This window comes from Dunckerocampus dactyliophorus, chromosome 11, assembly GCF_027744805.1.
Source record: "Dunckerocampus dactyliophorus isolate RoL2022-P2 chromosome 11, RoL_Ddac_1.1, whole genome shotgun sequence".
Classification (NCBI taxonomy): Eukaryota; Metazoa; Chordata; class Actinopteri; order Syngnathiformes; family Syngnathidae; genus Dunckerocampus; species Dunckerocampus dactyliophorus.
The window spans coordinates 29,060,593-29,086,111 of NC_072829.1; the positions used below are offsets into that span (position 1 = coordinate 29,060,593).

At 40.2% G+C, this 25,519-nt stretch overlaps 1 protein-coding gene across 4 annotated transcripts in view; it reads right to left on the reverse strand.

The window, feature by feature from the left end:
* Nucleotides 1-14,164, reverse strand: part of pcdh11 (protocadherin 11) — a 209,958-nt gene extending 195,794 nt beyond the window's left edge. The window contains exons 1-2 of one of the 4 annotated variants that reach the window (XM_054793110.1): nt 13,518-14,164; nt 5,082-5,663 (exon numbers count right to left, since the gene is read on the reverse strand). In XM_054793110.1, coding sequence (XP_054649085.1) covers nt 5,082-5,621 — 540 coding nt within the window. In that variant the 5' untranslated portion in view covers nt 5,622-5,663; nt 13,518-14,164. Of the gene's footprint in view, nt 1-5,081; nt 5,668-13,517 lie in introns of all 4 variants that reach the window. The other 3 variants (XM_054793109.1, XM_054793108.1, XM_054793111.1) reach the window with 3 other exon arrangements.
* Between the last annotated feature and the right edge of the window lie 11,355 nt (nt 14,165-25,519).

Sequence of the window (25,519 nt, forward strand, 5' to 3'; positions counted from 1 at the left end):
GTTATCACTGACGTGAATAGTTTCTAATGCCAGGTTTTATTTTTCATGAACTTTACATTATAGTAATCTTTTTCCATGTTTTTTGTGATTGAATACTGCAAAAATAAGCATGTTTTGAGTGCACCCCAACTTTAAATTTTGACTCCCTTGTCAGATTTGGAGAACGTGTCCTATCCAACATACAGTATATGGACCCCGGGGACAGTGAGCAGGATAGGGATGACACTAGTAGGTGCTTTCAGGCAATGCTGTGGCACCGCTACCAATTTATTGCTTTGTTGTCCAATGTGTTGTTTGATTTAAGTTTTGAACAGTTTGGATCAAGAAAAGTAAGTCTGTCCAAACAAGCTGCACATTTCCTCTTTTTCCTCTGAAATGAAATGAGTCAAATAACACTCGTAGTTATGGCAATCCCCAGATATCAGAGAAAGAAGAATTCTATTTTCTGTGCACGATAGCATTATTCTAAATGTTTGTCTCTTCACATTCACATAATTCAGACTCGAGAGCCACAACATCCACCCGCCCACTGTATATTGGAATAAACAAGGTCAGTGGTCGAATGTTAATTCCAAGAGACATTGAGCTCAGCCAACCAAATTGCAGACATCCACTTCATCATGCAGTTTATCAGCGAGACATAGCCTTTATAGCCGGCAGCAGCACATTGATCTACGCAAGGCGACTTGAACAAGACACCCACTTTAAATGTGTATGAAGACGCTGACACAGATGAAAGTCGGTTTAATGTAGTGTGTGATGCTGCAAATTCATTCAGTGGGATAAGAAAAGAGGTCAGTGTGAGAGAAGCCAAAGCCAAACTTTCAAGCAGAAATGCAGAATCCCCATCAGTCCTAAGTACGTTTCAGTGTTGGTTTCTGTGTTATCCCCTTGGAACGCATAAAGTGATAGAATCTGCTCCTTCATCTTTCTCCATTCATGCATGGGATTGCTTTTTTTGACCTTGACCATTTCACAGTACGGCTTTCCTCACAGTTCAGGTGATGTGACAAACATTTCATTGGACCAGACCGCCAGACTCACTTTCAAAATCCTGATTACCAACTTTGGTGTGCAGTGTTGGAGCACAGCATCGGATAGGATTGGTAAACGTGTCCCACACATGCACAAGGAACATTCTCAGGGCATTGAATCGATCATAACTGGACTGTTCAGGTTGTCTTAGAAGACGTTTGGCCTCTCATCCAAGCAGGCTTCATCAATTCATGCTCAAAGACTAGATGGAATACACACCAGTCAGACTACACTAGACTAGACTAAACTCTGAGAACTTGGTGCAATATCCAATCACTCTCTCAACTGGCATTCCCAGGCCAGTTGAGAGACATAGTCTGTCCAACCTGTCTTGGGTCTTCCCTGAGGCCTCCTACCAGTCGAACACCTCCCCAGGTGGTGACCAGATGCCCATCCCACCTCATCTGGCTCCTCTCAGTAAAGAGGAGCAGCGGTTCTACTCCGAGTTTCTCCCGGATGACAGCGCTTTTCACCTTATCTCTAAGGGAGCCACCAAACTGAGAAAACTCATTTTGGCCGCTTGCACCCATGATCGTGTCCTTTCGGTCACGTAGATTGGCCGGTGAACTGAGAGGTCCAATCTATTATCCTCTAAAGCAGGAGGCATGTCCAGACAGGAATGGTTTGGCTATGAAGTGGTGTCAAATGTCGATCGTTAGGATACAATGGAGCAGGGCCTCTTCCCGCCAACGATGGTCATTTGGGTGGCATCACCCTCGTTAGCATTCCTTTCTGATGTAATGATGGTCACGGACCCACCTGAAACCAACGTTGCAGTGCCTCGTATCCTAACAATCATTATTTGACACCACTAATGATCCACAGCACTCCTGTCATGACATGCCTCCCCCTTTAGAGGATAAAGAGTTTGGATCTTGCACCAAGGCCGTCCTGTCTAGTCTGACTAGTGTGTATCCCACCTAGTCTTTGAGCATGAACTGATGAAGTCTTCTAAGACAACAGACCAGTTGCGATCGATTCAATGCCCCGAGAACACAATGACCTGGATGAATGAGAATATTCAAAGGCACAGAGAAGATTGTTTTGTCCATTCTGTGTATGACTAACTCAGGCACATCAAATGCAAACTGACAGCGAGTTTGTAAAATACAATGCTAGCAAGAACACAAGAAACACATGAAAAACTGGGCAGACTACAGTATCATTCTGAGTGTGTTTTTGAGACAAATCTCACAGGACCATATATTGGTAGTCCAAGGGTGGTTTAGCAGCCAAGAGCTATTCTAGGAAATGCTTGCACATCCTTTCCCCACTAAACCCTTCACTTTCTCCTGCACTTTTAGAGTAAAAAAAAAACAACACAAAACACCAGAGTTGAAAATGTCACTGGCTTTTTTAAATGCTCCCTGCTGAATTTTACTCATGGAATACAGGGAAATTAATCGGGAATACAATATGACTGTAATGAGAAGGACTAAATCAGGGACGCCGCGCCAAGGATGCTCTAAAAGGAATATTCTGTGAAAGATAATACAACCACAGCAGAGACAATGGTTTCAGAAAGAAAGCTTTATATCGCGAAAGGGGGTCGAGGAAGTGATTGCAGATGATCATTGTAATGAGCAGAGCATTTGCTTGGTAATTTTCCAGGCATGAACAATTCAGGACATTGCACTGGAGAGGCTTTGGCAGTGGGGAGACTCTTTAAAAATGCTAATTGGTATTCAAGGCAGTGCAGGGACAATGATGATTCTGTTCTTCCCAACCCAAAGTCAACTCTATCCGAGACCCCAAGATGGACTCTTCATTTCTGCCTCACGATGTGCTCTCACATCCCTTTATTTCCAATGTTTCGGCTTCCCTCCAGAGTGCTTGCATCTCCCTCTTTTAATTAAACTTCATTTGTCATCTTCAATATTCATCTATCCACAAACAAGGCATGTTGTCTAGACTGTAAATGAGCAATGCATGATATTATCCTACTTTTTCAGGCTACCGGGCTTACTCTATTAGGCAATGGAGAATATTGCAGCACACTTTAATAGTGCATCAATTAGGTGATGAGGAAAAGCGTTCCCGTGTTTTCATGCGGCATCTATTAGCATATGTGCATTTCTTCTTGGCTCACTTTTAAATCTGCTATGTTCAACCCATGTAACCTGTTGCGGGGAAGAGAAGATTCACTATGTGCTGCGTCTGCAGTTTCTTCCCTATGTTCTGATCTGATCACTATAAATGGTAACAACTTTCACTGCAGTATTTTCCCACATGGACACATTTATTAATAGCCACATTTATGGAGAAACAATCATATTTCAATGCAAAGTTATTTTCTGTAGAGGTGTTAAGACGAGACTTTTCTTCATTTTGGGGGGGAGACGGGGCAGGTTGATTTGAGCTTCTGAGTGCGAGCATCTTCACTAATGGCTTTGCTGATTATATTCTTTATGTGTTAGTATCTGCTGCACATGGCTTCTTATTTTATGAATTACAAAAAGCCAGTGTCCAATAAAAGTAATTAATTTTACAGACTCCATTGGGGAATCAGTACTTTTTGCTAAGTCACCCCTGAAAAAAGCCATTTTGTGAAAGGAAGCTTCTGCATGAATATATGCAGCAATATCCTTGAATGCTTCAGTACACGCGTGGCCAAAGTCCGGCCCAGGGGCCGTCTGCAGCCCACAGCTTGTTTTTAATTCTCAAAATTAAATTACATGGCCCACATCAGGTCTTTTTAAAAGGTTTCTCTGTGTTAAATAATAAACCAAATAATGAAGAATATCAAGGTGGCCCCCCCGCATCCTTCCACTTTTCTGTACGCGGGAACCGATTTGGACACCCCTGCTTTGGTAGAATGATTCGTTAAGAAAAATATCTAATGAAATTGTTCACAAATACTACAAACACTAACCTACCACATCAATAGGAACACCTGTGCAACCTATAAACTATTCTGCTTTTATGAATATGATAATGGTGGGTTTTTAATTGCAGTAACTAGGGATGGCTATCACTGTTCGGCCACATAATAGCACCGGTGCGGATGTAAACGGTAGTTAACCAGACTGAAAAACTAGGTAGATGTTGGTACCTTATTACTATTACCTAACCCAACCTTGATAAGTGAATTTCCATGAAGTAGGATTCCTTATTTATAAATCAAATATTTCCCTAGATCATAGAAAATGTCAAACCAACTATTTCAACTTTGTTCTTGTAATTTTTTTCCTCGGAATTATTACTTTATTCCCAAAATATTTTGACTTAATTCTCGTAAAATTATATTTGTACTACCAAATGTTCAGAAAATTACAACTTTATTCATTGTTTTGGTTGTTTCTCATAACATTACAACAAAAAAAGCAATATTTAATGTTTTTGCTACTAAGATATTGTTATTTTTTTCCCAGAATATTACATCATTATTCTTTTGTAAAATTAATACTTTTTCTTGTCAGAATTGAACTTTTTCCGATTAATATTTTGACTATTCTTGTAAAATTACTCAATTTTCGCTATTATTGGAGGTTGTTTTCATTTGTTTTCGTAATAAATTATGTTTGTGGGCCACAAACGGCTGCACAAATGGCTGCACTTTGGACACCCCTGACCTAGCTAATTGCTCAGGCTGAACAAATACTGAAGTTTTTACACTATAATTCTGATCAAGCTGCATGTCACAAAATTCCGTAAAAAACAAAAAGGAATTTTGTTGGGATTAAATTGTTTTCCTTTTTTTAATATACCGGTTCAGACACAGTTTAAGCACCGACATCATTTCTAAAGGGCCGAATTGGCACCGTTATCAGATAATATGTAAACAATAGCCAGCCCGAGCAGTAACATTATATCAACGTTGTTTCTGTAGTTGGAGCTTACCAGTGTGAAGGAGAGCATTCTTGTGCTTCTAAGCAATACTGCATTTACCATTCCATCTAACAAAATGTAGGTGATTGCAGGATTCCATAGCTGCTTCCATTCAGCAAAATACAGCTTAAGTTGTGCTATCTTCTATAGAAAAATGAAGGTCACCATCCATGCATTCCATGTTTCTAACAGGAAGCTTACAGAGAAGTCATCCTCACCTTGACCAGCTCGTAATGTTGTATCCCATTGATCCCGACATCAGGGTCAAAGGCAGAGGGCACCGGGTATCGGGTGTTGATGGCCGTGTTCTCCGGGATGGAGATGTTTATGACCGTGGATTGGAAAAGGGGCGCGTTGTCATTGACGTCCTCAATCAGGAAACGGATCTTGACCAGTCGGAAGATCTCATCAGGCAACACAGCCACCTCGATCTCGTAGTAGCAGCGTTTCTCTGCAAAGACCCCCGAGCACAGCTTCTCCCTGTCGATGCGGTGATTGGTGGTAAAGATCTCTCCGGTATTGGCCTCCACCCTCACCAAAGGCACGTCGCCTGTCTTGTACACAGGCTTGAACTGCAAGGGTGAGGATAGCCGGGTGTTGGGGTCCAGATTTAGGTCCAGGTCCCTGCGCAGGTTCCCGATGCGGACATTCTCCGGCTGCTCCTCCTTCACTGTGTAGTCTCTCTCCTGGGCCCGGCATATGAAGGCCGCAGAGGTGAGAAAGACCACCAGCACATAAGTCTGACTTGCTAAGTTCATACTCAGGAGTGGATGGGGGGCTTCACTTCCACAGAAGCAATTCTGTCTCGAGAGAGCGGCAGAGAAAAGGGAAAAGGACAGATAATGTCAAGACCAGAGAGTACATAGCGTTCAAGTTCTGCAGCAGTTATGACCTATTCATCTCAACGAGTTACGAACCTACATCCTTCCAATGTCTTTGAGAGCAAATTAAAGGTAGTTTTACACAATTAACCTTTGCTAACATCCACCGAGCAACAGGGCGCATAAAGAATAGCACTTCACATATTCCATCAATCCATTTAATCACTTTTGATGAAACACTCCACATTTTATCTCCAAAAATTGCAGAGAGATACTCCGCATTGACGGATGGGCCACAAAGGACCCTCATTCATGTCAAATGGCCGTGAATCAATGCGGCACATAAGCTGCAGGTCATCAAGCCCATCGCCAGACTTCAGCTGAGCAGGAGGAGGCGTTACGCGTTGGTGCTCGCATGCACGAACACGCACATCACTTTGAGTTGTAACACTTGACAGCAGCTATTAATAGAGAGCCTCGTTTGCTCCGAATGTAAACAATTGAGCTCCTGAGTATTTTGTGAACGCCAATGTGTGCAGACAATCGCAGTGCGATAAGAGCACTGCAATGGAAGGAGACAGACAGCATTGTGAAATGATTTAACGTGCGCCTCACATCTGTGTTCTGAAACATTAAATATACATTTGCATGCATGCATTTTATTTGTTTATTTTTTTAGAAAGGATAATGAGGTTCAGTTGGGTTTGTCATTATGAAGATGTATTCATTAACTGACCAACACTGATAGACTGACAAGGCTATTTTTTTGTTGCTGCAGCCATTTACCAATGCAGGGATTGACATTTGACTAAATTAAACAAATTATTCGATTAATTGTTATTTATTAAACAATTAAACTTATTTAAGAGATGGCTGACCCAAAGAATTTAGAATTCTTGTTTCCATGCTAGTTTGGTATTGAGCAGATTAGGGCAGAGGATGGGTCATGTTCATCTGCATTAAGTCGTAAACTTCTCGAGGTTGAATGTAGAGCGCCTCCGCTGGTTGCAGCCAAGTAGTGCACTCCATTGTGATTTACCCAATAGTCCACATACTGTAGGTGCAAATCTACATGTAGTGAGATACAACACACGAGCTATATCATAAATTCTGCTCTAATACATATTATAATGACTCCTGGTTAAAAGAAAAACTGCACTTTTTTTTCTTTTCTGTGTAACCATATAAAAACAGCTAAAAAGAGGCACCTTGGAATGCACATGACCAAAATACAGTAAAAAATACAGCCAAATCCTGCAAGTATTAAATGTTATCATGAATGTGCCTGTTACTACATGGTTGCAGCATGTATATAAAACCAGAGGTTCCTGGTTTTGATAGCGGGCTTTGAAGGCGGAATAGGTAAGTTCCATTATGTGCATTAATTATCTGCCTTTTTTTTTGTAGTTTTTATATGTTAGAATGCGCAGAAAAGATAAATTCATATGTATTCATGTCTCACATCAGGATTGTGGATGATCGGCAAAATTCCCCAAAAAGTGCAGTTTTCCATGAATACTCCCAGCATACAGGGACATAGGGTGTGCGCACACCACTGTAAACAACAACTATAGCTGCACTGCTCAGGTCATCCTGAAGCTGTGACCGGTGAGTGCATATTTGCTTTCTATCTTTTCCAAGTGGCCCCAATTCCAATTACAAAATTCAAAGTAGGTCATGGAAGACACTAAGGCACTGACTTCCCTGCTGCTGTGCGCTTGCATATTGACATATCGACTGCTCCCAACCAGTTCCTATTAAGCCACTTATTCAGATTACGACTTCATGTTGTTTTCCGATACATGTTGTGATTCTTTTCATCAATTGTAGGGCATATTTCACAGCTGAGACACGATGCTAACAGTCCTCATATCATCATGACGTCGGCCTCCATTAAATGCTTGCATTCGTTGTGTTTTAGCAGAACATCAGTGCTCGTACATGCATTATATTTTCACAGCTTGTCTAAATGAGGCATGGAGATTTGTTCAGTATTGATTAACTTTCTTAGCAATGACTTTTCTGGAAAATACTGAGTTTCCTATTTGATTTGCCAGTTTTAGTGCAATGCTCACAATGTACTAGTAACATTTACAAACATGACAGAAAATGACATAATACAACGAAAACATTCAAAGTTCACTCTGGTGCAGGGTTTTTCCAGCTAGGACCACGTAGTGAAAATGAAAGGATGCAACTTTGCCACGTTGTTATTGTACATGTACTACATGTACATATGCTCAGGAGTTATATACTGTATGTTTGACAAAAAATAATATGCATCTCAGCTTTGTGATATAGTTGAAAATGTTTTTTAAAATATTTTGACTTTATTTTTATTTTATAACTTTATTTTTTGGTTTCTCATAATATTACAACTAAAAAAAACATAAAAAAAATATATGTATATTACAATTTAATGTTTCAGCTCTATGCTACTAAAATAACATAATGTTTCCTCATAAATTGTGATATTACAATTTATTCTTGTAAAATTTTGACTTTTTTTCCTCGTTACGACTTTTCTCTCGTAATACTTTGCTTTAATTGTCGTAAAATTACATCCGTTTTTTTTTCTATTTCTGCTGGGTTTTTTATCCAACAAATTTCAGTTTCTTGTAATTATGACTTTATTGCCATGATATTTTGACTTTATTTTTGTAATGTTTTAAATTCTTCTGTAACGTAATTTTTCAAAAAATTACAACTTTATTCGTTGTTTTGTTTGTTTCTCATATTATTACGACTTAATACGTGATCTTAATCTTTAATACGTGACCTTTTGCTCCTAAAATGCTGTTTTTTGTCCTCATAATATCGTTATTTATGTGAAATTTTGTTTTTTTTTCATTACATTACAGCTTTTTTTTGTTTTCTTGTCAAATTCTACTTTTAGAATGTGCTGCAGCCCAATGAAAAACAGCAGCAGCAAGCCACAAATGCCCCCCGGGCCGCACTTTGGACACCCCTGCTCTAAAGCAAGGATGAAAAGTGAAGGAATTCCATCCGAATTTCAAAAGCATTAAGAAGCATGCGTGTACATTCTTTAAAGTCCTTGACCAACAGATGTTATTACAACTGAAGTCATTTTCAAACATGCTAACTACAGTCGGTGTTTGCAATCCACCACTGTACCCCCCCATTGACGATTCCACGCGTATGCGTCCGCCTTCTGAAAATCCTGGGTTCGGATTTTGAACACAATGTATTTGTCATCCAATAATGTATGTCTCTATATTGATGGAGAGTTGCGTTATAATGCGCCAGTCAGCGGCGGCATTTTCAGGCTTGTACAAAATGCGCATGACAGTCGGTGAACGTGTTTTCATGGATGGCGATTTTTTGATACACCGGAGTGCTGGAAATACTTGAAAATACTCCAGTTCATTTTAGTTCATTACTGGTGCTTAGACTTCTCAAGTCCGACTGTCTGTGAGGCCATAAATGTGTCCTGACGGGATGAGCGTGAATAGGGAGGGGGAGCCTCTGTGCGAGTGACAGAGACGGCCGTGGATATATTTTGGTGTGGTTTTAATAAAGTGATGATCAACCACCTCCTCGCTACAGTGTTTTATACTGCAGCTCTGTGGCAGGGAGACGGTATGTACTGTACGTGTAAAATGGTTCAGCCGTATTAGCAGTAGCCCAGGAGTATTTCAAAGCAATATATTTGACAAGTGTGACTGGAGATGTTGGTGTATATCATTCAATCATTCATTTCCTCTAAATAATGCTAGAAATAAACAACGCTTGTTTTAGAAATAGGCTTGTAGTCACTCCTGACTGGGAAATATTTCCTGCTTAATGAATTTCTCTGCTATTTTACGCGAGTCAAACAATAACCTGTAGGAAAAGACATGAATACCTAAATTGCACTGCAGGGGTCCTCTGCCTTGGCAAAGCAACCACATTCATTGAAGCTCTCAGCCCACTGACAAAGGGGAATTCATTAAAAATAAGAATTTAATTTGTCCAGTTTTTTTTATTTTTTTTAACTGCAAAAATTGCAAGACATTTATTTCCATACGTGTGATAAAAGCGGCCATGTGAGACTCATTAAAAAACAGTTAAGATGGGGAAAAAGCACCAGCGTGAGTCTTATTTACGCCGCATGTACAGTATAGCACAGGTGGCATTGTGCTGGCGTGTCAAAATATGGATGAGCTACGTTTCATCAGCAAGTGTGGCACACTTTACTTTGAAGTGTGCATCTTATCAGATGGTGGATTCCGTCACTGTGATGATGGCAAGAAAGTCCAAGCTGCATAATGTACTTTGAACTCAATCCTGAAATAAGATGTGATTCACTGGAGTGAATATGGGGGGGGAAAGAGAGGGATTCAATAATGATCTAGATTTAGTCTCCCTTATAAATGACAATAATGTTCTGCAGGACGATAGGGAGGAGAGTTTAATAAAAGAGAACACAGCATTTTCCTAGAATTCAGAAGATCGCAGCACACTGGACACTTTTATATGTGAATAAGCACAACCTAACGGACGCCTGTAGCAACGGAAGAGAAGTACAATACAAGGACTATGGCATCTGAGCATTTAGGGCAGGGGTGTCAAACTCGTTTTTATTGAGAGCCACATCACAGTTATGGCTGCCGCGTGTAACAGTGAATATCCTCTATATAAATAGAAATGTATCATTTCCTCGTAATATTATTTGCATTTGATAATTATATTGTTAATTATGTTTGCTTTGAAATCGTAAGTCAGAGAAAAATATGGTTGGAATAGCTTGTTGCCTGATCTGATAATATTATTTTATATAATTCTGTCAACATTTTTCGCATTTAATTTTAATAATATTTAGTTGTTTTGTTTTGTTTTTTTACGTACATTATTTCCAGGCTTTCACGGGGCCACATACAATGATGTGGCAGGCCAGATCTGGCCCCCGGGACATGGGTTTGACACCTGCGATTTAAGGCAGGGGTCCTCAACCACTGTGCTGCAGAAAACTTTCAGTTGCAATGATGAAAAAAAAACAAACATTAAATTTCTAAATAACTTACAGCAAATTTTATGTTAATGGATATTAATTTTGAAAATTTGGGAGATTGGTTATTTCAAAGATAATATAGTTCTTTATGTTGTTTGTTGAGAGCAGTGAGCATTCCCACTTTGCTCGACGGTCCTTGAACGCACCATCTAACGTTCTCCCAAGCTGCCCAGATAGACTACTATACTGTATTTTTCCCCTTTTTCTTTCATCTCATGTTTGGTCCGAAATGCTGATACTGTGTGGGAACGCATAAGGGTAAGGTTTGATGACGTTATATAAATATTTGTCCGGTCCACAACCTCAGGTTAATTCATGCTAGCACATGCTAGCCTGTTATGAGACACATCAAACAGCGACGTTATGATCTTCTCTCTGAAAAACAAACTCCAGGCTCGCACTGACGGATAGCGGCTCTGTATTCATTTTGTGCTTTTAATTTGATGTTGTTACTGTCTTAGTTTTACACCACACATGATAAATAAATAGCATTTGATTGCTATAATGTACGACGGCCTCCCACCTCCCGCTCTGCCGGAGGTTTGTGAGAACGAAAGCTGATCCGTGGGTCCAAAAAGGTTGGGGACCACTGATTTAGGGGATCTATGAAAAGACAGGCACTGTCAGATATGACTTTACAATACGTTTACTATTGTAATTGATGTTTACAATAGTATAGAGCTGCACTACAACATTTTACCCATTTAATGTATGCTTTTTGCGTCATTAGAAAGTACTCTAGTGCCGTGGTTAGTATATAATAGGAGATAGCGCTTTGTCCAACCACAGTATTCTCGTACGTCATTCCTGTTTTCAGCCCAATTTCCTAACATTAGTGCATGTCACAACACTTTACAAACCTGTCTATGAGAGACAGGGAGGAGGAGATATCCTGGCAGGAAAATAAGTAAGAGGCAGGGAAGATATCCTAAGTGTCACTGAATGTGTCTTCTTTGCTTACATTTCACTAGTCTCCTGAAATGCTATTTTGAGCTCCAGACAGCAGGTTGGATCTACTAGGCCAAAGACAAGCGTCTCTCTTTGGAGACAGCTGAAGAGGAGCAGGCCTGCCCTGCATCACTTTCCATGAAAGTGTGACGGACATGTCTTCTTGCTGTTTGGATCCGAGGAATATAGGAGTGGAAGGTCATGTATACAGCCTTACCTTCAGCCATCAACCTTCAGTATAGTTAGCCCAAGGACCCCCAACACATTGGAGTTCATCTTTATGCCGGCGTTAGCTGTAGATCCGTAGGGATTTTTTAAAAGAAGGCATCCACATCAGTAAAACTTTTGATTGTCTTGGGGATTGTCTCTTTGAACAGATTTAAGGAACGCTGACAGCCTGACAGACCAGGTTTCTGTCAAGATCACTCCGTTCTTCTTCCCCCACCCCAAGTCAAACAATTTTCCTTATGCACCAAAAAAATGAAATGTGTTCTCCCTCGGGAAATTATGACAACGACAACGTAAGGTTGTCCTCCTGGAAATGGAGAGGGTGCCAAAAAATGCTCTTTGACTTTGACAATATTGAAAGTAGGCTATGACGTTTAGGTACACCTGAATTCCAACGTCAGAATTCGAAGACTGTGATATTCGATAAAACTTGGAAGACGTTAACATATTTTGCATATGAAGATGATCAGCTACGGTGGCTTTTGTAGTGATTTTGTCCTTCTGCAGTATGACTAAATAGTCACTTGTTAATATGTTTCAATTTGCGTTGGCTAACAAATTGACATGACGGTGACCATGGACCTCAAGAGGTCGGTCAGTACATGATCTTGTACGTCAGTGGGTCAAGTCTAATACTGCATTATGTACACGTGCAATCAAGAGTCACCGCATGTCAAAACGGATTTGCTGGACAGGAATGAACTGAACACTGGTTTTCGTATTCTTTGTTGTTTGCGGAAGTATAGAACAGAAGGGGCAGCAATAAAACTCTTGTATTGGATCTCATGAATGTTCAAAGTGTAAAATCCCATGTCTTAAAGATTTTAAGTAAGCTATTTTTGAAGCCCAGAAAGACAGCACCCCACTGTGAATTGGCCCAAATATATATTTTTTACAACCGTCTTGCTTCCACCATAATATGAAACATCAGGGACATGCATGGCATCCTAATTGGTGATACTGTTACTTGCCGACATGCAATCACTCAGAGTGATGTGCTGAATGTAAATGCACAGACTGTAACCATCCGAACGTACCCCCCTTTAGCTTTTTAATATGACTTGCAACAGCAAAACATGTGCGACTGACCTCACTAAGGCTCATTTTTATGCCATTCGCTTGCAAATGAGTTCAGTGGGCCTTTGGAAAACAACCCTCTAATGACCTATTGTATGTGTGAACACATTGGAGGCACAAATATGCCACAGCGGCGAGGATATAAGTATCGAGACCACTTGGACGGCTTCCTAAAAGCAAAGTGGAAATTGGTGTGGGACAGACTGATAGCCCTGCCAGGTTATAGACTGTGACAGCTTCACGGCTGGACGGGGATCTTGCTTGTTGCCGCGCACCCACGCAACGTGCTTTGCAGCCAAGATGGTGAGACCACTCACTGCACTTTTAGACGTGTATATAAAAAAATGGTCCCTATTTTTTAAACAACACTATTGCATCAATTCCACCCTCCCCCTCCCAATTCTATGGTAATTATCTGCACATCAGGTGCGCAGAGGGGAGCCAGATTTATCCATGAAGCAGCTCAAGACATACATATGTGGCCACTTTATGGCGTATAGAGGACGTTTTTGGTGGATTTCCCACATCATGAAGGCAAAAAACTGACCCCCAATATTAAAGTATCTTACCTTTTTTGCTGGACTGGGCTAAAAAAATCAGTGAGTGCTGCCTCCGCGTAAAAACATCGCCGCTTTTCGAAAAATAATCAAAAAACAAGTGCCATATATTGAGCTGAAGCGGGTATAAGACGAGGGGGGGCAATCCTCGTTTGGAAAATGTGATGGAAATACAATCAAAAATATCCACTACAAAAACTTATCCATGCGCAAAAGAGCGGTTGTCCACACAAGCTGAAGAAAATAAAGACGCACGCAACTTTGTTTGAAAAAAACAATTCCTCTTCATATGTCCAAGCGTCTTTTTTACCCTAACACTGTATCCCTACATGTGACATTTCAGTCAACACCGAGTGCGCCAAAACGTGCGTCAAAAACTTCCATCCAAGCGCCTAAAAACACACACCTCTTGGCAGAACTTGCAGCTAATTAATTTTACAAGCTTGTGCACCCCCAAAAAGAGGGATGCGGTGATTTCGCTTGCCCCCCCCCTCCCTCCTCTTCTCTTCCGCCGGTTGGATCAAAGTGCGGCTCGGTGCAGCATCACTTGCCGGAGCCGGGATGGACGCTTTGCCGTGGCCGTGCGCTCAGCTGGAAACGTCTCGGTAGTATTGGATGAACTCTCAGTGCTTGCCCACATCTCTCCCTCTCTCGCTCGCTCTCCCGGTCGCTGACATCATGAAGGAAGGAGGAGCCAGGCGCAGACTCCTGTAGCTGTGGTCCTCTTAAAGCCGCACTGCGTTGGTGAGAAGCTTGCACAGGCTTGTGAAGAGCACTCGTGAGTGCAGACAGGATGCGCAGCACCACTCCTCACATCCACCTGAAAGCAAGAGGGGGGCACTGTTCACTTTTATTTCTATATTCCCAATTGAGCCCTGCTGTATCATTGGCACCTCTAAATAAAGGTGGGCTTCAAACTCTTCTCTCATGTGTCAACGATGCTTTTATCGGGCATGAAGGGGTGAAAACCAGCCTGATAATGGAGGTCTTCACACTTCTTTACACTTAATATAACCTATTATCTGACACATTTAGTGATAGTGGAAACTAAACACATTTGAGCAGTACAGCCAAGGTGGTGTTAATTATACTCACAGTGCACTTCATCAATCCCAAAAAGGTTGAACTGTTAACAGACATTAAGTGGAGTGCCATATGTTTTTCTGAATAACTACAATGTGACAACCCACATTTTCCGCAATCTATTAAAAACAACTCGTTAAACGGCAATGCAGGACAACAGTTAAAGGAAAACTGATTTTTGGGGGAAATTTTGCCCATCATCCACAATCCTTATGTGAGACTTGAACATGTCTTTCCCTTTTCTGTGTGTTTTAAAGGTATAAAACAGCTAAAAAGAGGCAGCTAAGAACGCATGTAATGGGACACACCTATTCCGCCTATAAAGCCTTCTGAAAAAAACTCCAAAAACGGCCGACAACGCTCCATTTTGATGTGACCTGCATATTAACCAAGCTACAGCGACATTGTTATTATTAGTGTTTTTAACATTGTTACAACGAAGAACTACGTTACCTGCATAGTGACACCTCGCCACACCACACTAGCTAGCTACTAGCCGGCTAGCGACCAAGCCGTCCTCAAGCCACTACGGAAAGGTAACGCTACGCATTGCTGTGTTTTTCATTTTGAGTTTGGAAAAGTTAACGCTAGGTGCCTTCCTTTGTATGTTGCTATGTGAAATCAATGTGCCCAGGAAGAAAGTTCCGGTAATGCGGTAAAATGTCCAAAATACTATCTATCATAGTATACTATACTATCAAAGTTAATCATTTCATGACTACTATTACTACTAATATGTATGACTGTTTTAATGCAGTATTATCATTGTGATTGTTGATCTTATTTTGTCCTTTCTGTCATGGTCTTTATAGCGGTCACAGACATTTACTGATGTAGTCCTGTTGGTTTTTGTTGTTTTGTTATTCTTGTCGCAATTGTCATTGTTGCTGTTGTCCTCGCTCTCATTTTTGTCCCCTTCTTATCCCCGCACTCCCCTCTCAGTTTTCTTTTCTCTTTTTTTCTCTATCCCCTCCTGCTCTGGTCCGGCCGCTCCAAATTTGCATAACAACAAAATATCAAAGTCAAATAAATTCTGTATAACAGGGGAAGTGTATCGCACACTTTTCCCTGGCAGAGTAAATGCGCACGTGCGGTCATTTAGATAAAAAATACTATCTGCCCTAAGGGCTGGACAGAACAAAAATAATAATAATAATAAAATGACCAAAATGTCTCATCAACATTACTGGCACCTAGTGACCAGTGTAGAATACTACATATGACTTGTCTTTCCATATTTTTTTTACCAATAATAAGCCATAGTCAACCACGAAACAGCGATCATGTATTAATTCATTCATTTTTGAAAAACGGCAACAGAATGTTTGCGAGGTTCGAAGCGCAAAGTGGAGAGCGACGACTGTGCTCACTTTTGTGAGAAACTGTGACTACAACAATCGAGTTTTGTATGTGGGACGAATGATATGATGCTGTGTACAGTCACTCAGGGCTAAAACATGCGCCTGCAATTGATTGTGAAATAAATATATCCCTGTGTCAATCAAAACTCAACTGAGTGTTATGGTCTTTGTAAAAGCAGAATCCTTGATGCAGTTATTGTATTGGATCTCATGTGACTGCCCACGTCTACCATGTTGTGGCTAGAGGGTACATTCAAATATGTCAGTAGGTAACAAAAGAGTCTCAAAGTTGAGCTGCAAAGAGTTTATGTATGTATGTCGGGCCAAAGCTCAACAAAACAATGTTAAAGTTGTAGAGCAAGACAGTTAATACAAGTGTCAATCAAGCATATTGACTGACTGTATTATTACATCCTTGCTGTTACAAATCAAACGGGTATTTGGTCTTCAAATATCATTCAGTGGATTCTAACAGATCCTTTTACCTGAGGTCAAAGGACAAAGGTCCCCATTTTCACAACATCTACCACCAAGGTAAAGCTAATTACCTTTATCTGTTTGACATTGCCACATAAACAAACGTCCCATGGCTGTTGCTGGTAGTAATATTGCAATCAATAAACAATTTTTGAAGAATGTCAATGCCAAGACAAGCACCCTAATTTAACAATGGTACTACAGGTTAATTACTTTTACCAATTTGCAATTTTCAAAGGTAAGTTTTGAGTAACTTTTGTGTTACTCTTCGTATAGGAGAATGTTCCACATAAGAACATGATGATTAGTGTAAACACACTTGCTTTGCTTGGATTAACATGGTAGACAGACACACAAGACAGACATCATCTGATAAATTATTGGGAAAAATATAGCCTTGAGATTGCAAAATGCCAAGTAAACTCACGGTATAAACACCGCATTTTATTTATGAACTTGAGATAGCATTTTCTTGATTTGTTTTAATACTAAGCCAGACATGCAAGTGAGCCAGTCACGTCACTATCCAGTCAGAAGGTACAATGTTGGGGGCAGCATGGTACCGTTGGCAGAGCGCTCATCTCCCAACCTAAATGTTGCTGGTTCCATCCTCCATCCACCCATGACCATGGCAAAGCATCCTTGGGCAAGATACTGAAGCCCCAGTTTCTCAGAGCACCTGATTTGTCTTGGTTTTCGTTTGAGTTCAAATACACCCAATGATGTGCCGTCCGGGCCAACAAAGCTTTCTCTGCTGGCGTAAACACTACCAGAAGTATTCACCTACAACTTAATTTCTAGTATTTGTTCCATAAAATTGCATTAATTTATTCACAACAGTCTATTATCTTCATTTTGTTTTTTGACTACATGCGCCCTGCGATTGGCTGGCGACCAGCCCAGGGTGTACTCATCCAAAGTCAGCTGGGATAGGCTCCAGCATACCCCCATGACCCGAGTGAGGATAAGCAGCATAGAAGATGGAAGGATGGATATCGTTTATTGAAGTCAATCTTCTTATTATTCGTGGCTTGGTTTACAGAAGGTGGCCACGATAGCTTAGTCTCCTGTAAAGATGTCCTGCTTCTCCAATGCTTTAGCATTATGACCATTTATGCTAGATTCCTCACAGCATGTCGTTCAGGAAGCGAAATACGAGTACACATATTTCTCATAAAAACCAAATACTTTTGAGAGCCAGAGACTTTTTCAGAAAAAAAAAACTCTCTTTTTCCAGAGGTTGACTGTATCCTTGGCAACTTTCACGAACCACTTAAGGGTTATGCCCCAATGATTTGAGACTCTCTCTATTGCCTCGTTTCTTTCTCACATTCTCCAAGATCTCTGGAGGTAGACAAGATTTGAGAGAGATGGAGTGGACAGAGCGAGGACAATTCAATATTTACTTTGTGCTTCCTCGCAGCAGAGGTAGAATTTCAGAGAAATGGTGAAGGGACCCAAGATAGACAAGAAAGTCTGCATGAGATAATATTTGAACTTTTCCCATCGTGCGTGAATATGCAACGTGCACGGTCCTAGTTTCATCCAAAGTTGTAGATCTGAAGGAAGAAAAGGCTTTAGGCTTCCCATCTGTCAAGTGGGTGCCGAAACGGTTGACGACAGAGACAAATCATACAGTATGAGGATGTCTTACTGTTTTTGAGATGTTTTTAAGTCAATATCAACCTTGGCCAATATGAAAACAACATTCAGAGACTGACTAAAAGACAGACCTTGTACCCTGCATGCTAATTACTGAATATATTTCAAATGGGTGTAACAGGACTAACATAAATATCTGAACAGGTATCTTGCATCATCATAAATGCATCATCTTAGTGTCAATTGACATCCTCTTAAATTATCAACGTCAGCTTGTGCAATACAATATTTAATTTATATTTGAGACATTAACAAACCCTTTGTTTGGCCTCAATCAATCATGGCAAGAAATGTATTTCCAATAAAACCCCAGTTAATAACAACCTATCAGAAGAACGTGAAGCACGCTTAAAGCAAAATGAGCAGAATGCTTCACGAGGCCCAGAAATCTGGAGAATAATGAAGGGTCCAGCACTGAGTGGCATGTATTTGCAAAACACCAATTAGAGCGCAGCCAGATTTCACCTAATGTCCACTGGCAAAATAATGCGTGCACGCACAAGAGATACATGAAGTTGTTACATGACAGCTAATTCATTCCTTGTTAATGTCTTGTAGGAAACTACCAGATGCATGAAAATGCCTTCTCTCAGGTTCTGCCATGTCATGTATGGACTGCGCCGCTGCTAGAATTGCTTGAACTACTGCATCCTGCCACTATTATTTGAAGCTTATGCGCCAGACAGTGCTCAAATTAAAATCCTTATCTCAGTCAAAATGAATTTGAACTTAATATATAATACTGATGCATATCGAATTGGGAATTATTGCATTACTTATTAGCAACAGACATACACTGTACGTGTAAGAAGTTTCATAGGTTTTTGTTAATTGAGAATTAAAAGTGAGTATGATAAAGCGTGTCGAAAATGTCATTATGTTGAGTTGACAAGGAAATGTCAAATGGAAAAACAGTACACATTTGTTGTTCTGCTACGTTTCCTCATTAGAATTTGCTTTTCACTTAAAATATGCACGGCCCACAGATGATAGTACACAATGTGGACAACATAACGCACAATGCACACCTAAAGAGGGGAAAATGAAAGCAGTTGAAAGAGCTTGCCATCGCTTGGGAAGAGTTTTTGGACTAATTTTGGTGCTGTAACGTTTGTAACGCCTGCCATTGTAATAAAATACACAAACCACAAACATTATAAAAATCTGCAGCTTGTCATCCTGCAAACGTCACGTGATTTCCCACAACCGTAGAAACTGTTACGTTTCCAGAGATTTGTTATGTTTGTGGGGAAGAGAAAATCTTCAGCTTTCAATGTTGTAATAACATCCCACAAATGAATAATGGTCGTTGTTTGTTTCTCGTTGTTTATAACTAGGAATAGCTTACTATACTGACCATGGGTGCAAAATCAGCTGCTGACTCTCCGCTCCACGATCACGGACAGCCCACCCCAACCCCCCAAACCGCAAGCAGCTTTGTCGCGTTCAGTCTCGCGCTCATCGCTGTCTGCGGTAAATTGACTTGCATGAATAAACCTTTAGAGTCTGGGTAGGAAACCTAAGGCTCGGGAGTCAGATGCGGCACTTTTGACGACCTAACACAATAAAGGTTTTTTTTGCTGACATTTAAAAGTAAAACATTACAGAAATCACAGTGTTAAAAATAAGATTGAAAATGTAAAACATTCTTATGCATTTGAATCCATTCATCCATTTTCTACTGCAATGCGGCTGGCCAGAGCCAATGCCAGCTGTCCTCACAATGTATTCTGGGTTAGACACCAAAACTCGATTATTACTACCCGGGTCATTGAAAGTTCTGGAAGTAAAATTCCTTCCTTTAATCAAATAGTCAGCTAGCTAATTCTGCAGAGCAAACCCTTTTGATGAAGAAAATGGCGAAAAGAAAGAAAGATACTGACTACAGTGCAAAACCATGCAGCACCAGAAGTCGCATTTATGGTAAAAACGATTTTATTTATTATTGGATAGCTTCAGTATAACAATGTGTAAAAAAAATAATATATTCAGAGACTTATTATATTCTAAAATTGTTGGTCCTGCTTAAAAATGCACACTCTTAGTTGTATTCAATGTTAAAAAAATATATCCTGTGGATCTCACAGAAATACCTTTTTAAAATATGTGGCTTTCATGGCTCTCAGTCAAAAAGCTTCCCTGCTTTTGATTCTTGCCTATTTAGGCTGATAAGTGTTGTGTTTACAAATGAGCAATCACTCCAGATTTCTTCATATTTTTATTCATTCAAGTGAATTTAAGGTGAGAAAAAGAGAGAGAGAGAGAGAGTGAGAGAGAGAGAGTGAGAGAGAGAGAGAGAGAGAGCGAGAGAGAGAGAGAGAGAGTGAGAGAGAGAGAGAACTGAAAATGACAAAGCCCCTTGCGGGTTGGAGGGGTTGGTTTGGGCTGTCCGTGATCGTGGAGCGCGGAGTCAGCAGCTGGATTTCGCACCGACAGTCAGTAGTAGGCTATTAGTAGGTATAAACAACTACAACCAACACAACGACCATTATTCATTGCGTTCTTACGTTTGTGGGACGTTATCACAACATTGAAAGTTGAAGGATTTCTCCTCCCCACAAACATAATAAATCTCTGCAAACAGTCATTACATTTGTGTCAAACTGCGTGTTCCGTTTGTAGTAGGTAGAGGCTCTTATGTTTGTGGAAAGTTAATTACGTTTGCAGGATTATTACATTAAAAGCTTCAGATTTTTAGAATTTGTGCGGTTTATTGAGTTTGTGGGCGTTATTACATTGGCGGGCGATAAAAACGTTGAAATATGTCTATTGCTTAAGTATGGCTGGTGACTGCTGTTGCTGCCTGATGGAGTTAAGTCACTTAAAGCTGCAGTTCAAATTCAGAAGAAACTAATCCCAAGCCCTGACTGACTCCTTCATTCATCAAGGTAAATACAAGCATCCATATCGCTTCTGAGCAAAACGAGAGGTGAGTTAAATTCTTAAGCTTGTTAAGGTTTTTCTCTATTTCAAGAGGTAACAGACTGTTAAAACAGCCTTTGTGTGTTGTATGATGAAGACAATGTACATGCTGTGGTGATGATTCCTTCCATCTGTCTACTGTGAAACAGAGCCCCAGGCAACACTGTCAAATGAGAATGTTTGCTTGGCAGTACACATGACATTTAGTTGAAAGTCCATTCTCTCTTTGCTGTTAATTTGCTCCACTTTTCACGAAAAGAGTCAGGAAGAAGCCTACCAATCCCAGGGAAAGGCAATTTAGACTGCAATGAACACAATGAACCCCAGCAATATTGCTGGCAGGGTCCTGATTAATAAAGACATGCAACAGTCGTTTAACACAGTGCCCGCGTTTGACGACGCGTTTGCCTTTGCATGGTGAAGGTCACTGAATTGATTTTAGATAAAAATTTTATGTGGCGAAGATTTCAATCTTAATGACTTGCCTTTGTGAGGTCAGGAGCAAGCCTGGCCCTGGTGACAACAAAAGCTAGTGGAAAATAAATTGTATGGATGTGACTTAAAAGGTGAGATGATGGATCTTAAATCAATCACTGCTCTGAATCAGGGTGTTTCTTTTTTTCTTGTTGCTTTTACAGCAAATTGGATCACCGTCGCACTTATGAGAACATACCGAGCTCAAATATTTCTGTTCCTCTAATACAGGGGTGTCCATACTTTTTCCTCTGAGGGCCACATAGTGAAAAATGAAAGGAGGCACGGGCCACTTTGACATTTTGTAAAGCATATGCTCAGAAGTTATATACATTTAAAAAAAAAGCTGCATCTCAATTTTGTGATATGGATGAAAAAGCCTATTAGTGTGAACTCTTTTTTTCCTCATTTTTGCTGTTGTTTTTTTTCATATATTAAAAAAAAAAAATCCAAAAAACTACAACATGATTTTGTTTGGTTTGTGTCTAATAATATTATGACTTTTTTAAATGAAATGTTTTCTTTAATATTTCAACTCTAAGCTACTAAAATGACATTATGTTTTCCTCATGTTATGAGTCAATTCTCATCAAATTGCGACTTTTTTTCTCTTCGTATTTACACTTTATTCTCCTAAAATTAAAGCTGTTTTTTCCTCTTTTTTTTTTTAATTTAACAACTATTTCATCTGATTTTATTCCCATAATATTCTGACTTTATTCTTGAGACATTAGAACTTTTTGCATAACCTCATTTTCCAAAAATTACATTCATTATTCAGTTTATTCGAAGTTTTGTTTGTTTTTTATTACGGGATTACAAAAACATTTTTTTCTCCAATATTTCAACTTTATGCTCCAAAATGGCATTATTTTTCTTCATAATATTACAACATTATTTTCCAAATTTCAATTTCTTGTTAAATTACAAATTGTTTTCTTTCCTATTTTTGGAATTGTAATATGTGATGTACATTATTCCAATGAAACCTGTATGCATGCTCACAAATTCATCAAACCATAGTTTAACTTTTTCTTGTAAAATAACTGTTGATTTTTCCTTTTTTGAAAAGGTTTTCTTGATATATTATTTATTATATTATTATGTTATTTTTAGAATGTGCCGTGGGCCAATAAAGAAACAGCCAGAGACCACAAATGCCCCCCTTGGGTACATTTTGGACACCACTGTTCTAATATTTTGGAGGTTGTGACAGGATAGAAAAGGAATTGTGCTTTCTATAATCACCAAGGAGTCATTATTTGGCACTCGTCCTCCCCAGATGGTCCAATGCTTGATGTTCTTGTCACGTCGTCTTGCGTTTCCCCTGCCTTGAATGGGCTGTGTACACAACCATTGTTTGATGAGTAAAATTGAAGGCAAGTCTTGTAAACTGCCGATGCCCCCTTGCCAAAGACATGCCACTGCAAAGACAATGTGCGCACACATCTCCTTTGCACTCTTGAGACTTTAAGCTCCTTATCTTGAAGGTTGAGAAAGGAAGCAGACTGTATTGTCGTGGAACGAGAATAGTTGCGATGCTTGAAAACATGTGTAGTTGAACAAAGAACAAAGGAAAAAAAAAACAACTTCACACCAATTATTTTGTGTGAAAGTAACGTATTAGGTGTGTGGAACTGTAGCCCGGGTTTATCGCTAATTAACATAATCGTCAGAAAGGTATTAATTTACCCATATTTATTGTGACAATACCTTGCAAGGGCACAGAGTGAGGACAGAGTCTAGTGTGTCACAATAAAAGGTTTCTAATATTTTGGTTTCCTTTTTTCAACACAGGATAGGGTCAAAATACACCTGGCATTCTCAATTAAAAAATATTTCATCCATCCACCCGTCTTCTAGGCAGCAGCCTAAGCAGGAAGCCCAGACTTCCGTCTCCCCGGCCACTTCGTCCAGCTCCTCCCGACGACTCCTGACGTGTTCCCAGGCCAGTTGAGACATAGTCTGTCCAACGGGTACTGAGTCTTCACCGAGGCCTACTGACGGTCGGACCTCCCCAGGGAGGCGTCCGGAAGACATTCTAACCAGATGCCCAAGCCACCTCATCTGGCTCCTCTCAATGCGTAGGAACACTCCAGGTCAGCGGATTTACTCTGTGCGTATGTTTAGCAGTTTGGCTAAACATCCACCAGGCAGCCTCTCAGGGATTACGTTACCCCAACGCTGGTCGATTTAATTATCCGATGAAAAACAATGAAAACCTGAACATTTTCATCACTTTCTAAAACAAAAAATCAACTGCCAGGACAGGACGTGAAAACTGGACATGTCCTGGGAAAGCACGACATTTGGTCGCCGTAGATAATAGCTGCAATGCCTATACAGTAGTCTTCAGTGCATTGGCATGCACGTTTTTGTTTGGGTGTCATCTACATTTTGAAACTCTTCCCTCAAAACATAGCTACTCCTAAATGGTATCATTTCCATAAACATCAAGTTTGTATATGCTGCTGTTGAATGTGAGCAGCTTAACGACACAAGTGTGGCCTCTTCCCACATAACCAGATGCTGTGGTTCAACACCAATTCATATTCATCAATCCAGATGAATACGTGCATTGTTACAAGCTGCTCAGTGTTAGCTTCTATTTTTTGTTGGGCATCACACCCATAAAAAAAAAAAACAATGTCTTTCTGCTCGGCGGTTTTGGGTTTCCAAGTCTGTGTTTCTTTTTCAGTCACGTCCAAAATCAAAACATCTGTCACGGCATGATGCAGCGTTATTAAAAGGAGACATAAGAGGTGCAAAAAGAGCATTTAACAGTAGGAGATAACAACACGGAAGTATTTGGATGTTCACTACCTTGCTGTCAGCGAGAGACTGTCACAATGGATCACGGTGTTTGTTCCCGTAGCGCTGTTTGTGTCAGTCCATCAGTTATATTAGCCATCTAAGTGGGCCTCAATCAAGAGCGGTCTTGGAGAGGGGAATCCTGTCTGTCCTCAGTGCTGTATGTGTCCCCGCAGAAGGAACATGTTCAGTATTGATTTCATGTCTTTGGTGACCCAACACTGTACAGATGGAAGTGACAGAGTGACTGAGCTCCGATTTGGTGACAGACCCGAGTGGAACGAGAAACACCCTTGGACATGCACAACAAAATATCATGCAGACTTTTTTGTGTACAGTAAGAAAACCGTGGAACCAAGAAACGAGTGTCATGTGTTATTTTTTTGGCCATGCATCTGGTACCTGTGTATGTGGCTTATCCTAACTAGGGTCTATCCCAGGTGGCTTCAGGCGAGAGGCGGGGTACACCCTGGACTGGTCGCCAGTCAATCGCAAGGCCCTTATTATTATAAATCAATTATCATTATATTTAATTATATTTATTCATGTAATTATTAATAATTATCTTTCTTTGTTGATTTTCTTGAGTTACATTTCTGCGAGTAATTTTGAGCATTACGTAGCTTCCACTGGTGATTATTGGTTGAAGCTGCCTGTAAATCTGACGCTCGGCCAAATGTAACAAGCGTCAGACACCTCAGCTCAGCGTAAACTCACTCATCTTTTTGCCAGGAAAAGTTTTTTTTGTTTACATGTTTGTTATATAGCCACTGGTGTCTTCTACTGTATGTGGTGGGAGGTAAGACCTTTATAATCAGGTCAAATGGAGAGGCGAAAGTCTGTAAACCCCGAGCCGAGTTTGTGATGACGCCTGAAATGTTGACCCAAACAACGATGTATAAACAAGGCTTACACTGCATTTGTTAACGTGTACCAATGTTTGCTACATAGAGATTTTTCCACACTTCACCTTTAAAAAGCAGTGGCATGGTTTCTAGGCATCATTTTATTTCATTTTATGGATCAATAGAGTACCTACTTAGCCACCTACCCATCCATCTATCAGCGATGGCCATTACATAGCGTGCCTCGCTACATAATGTAGACACTTTCAAGAGAACAATGATAATGACAGTGAGTCACTAACACACCCACAGAAATCAACGCGTTTCAGTCATCTTTAGGAATGGGCTTAGTTTATCCTGTCTTACTTCTCAACATAGG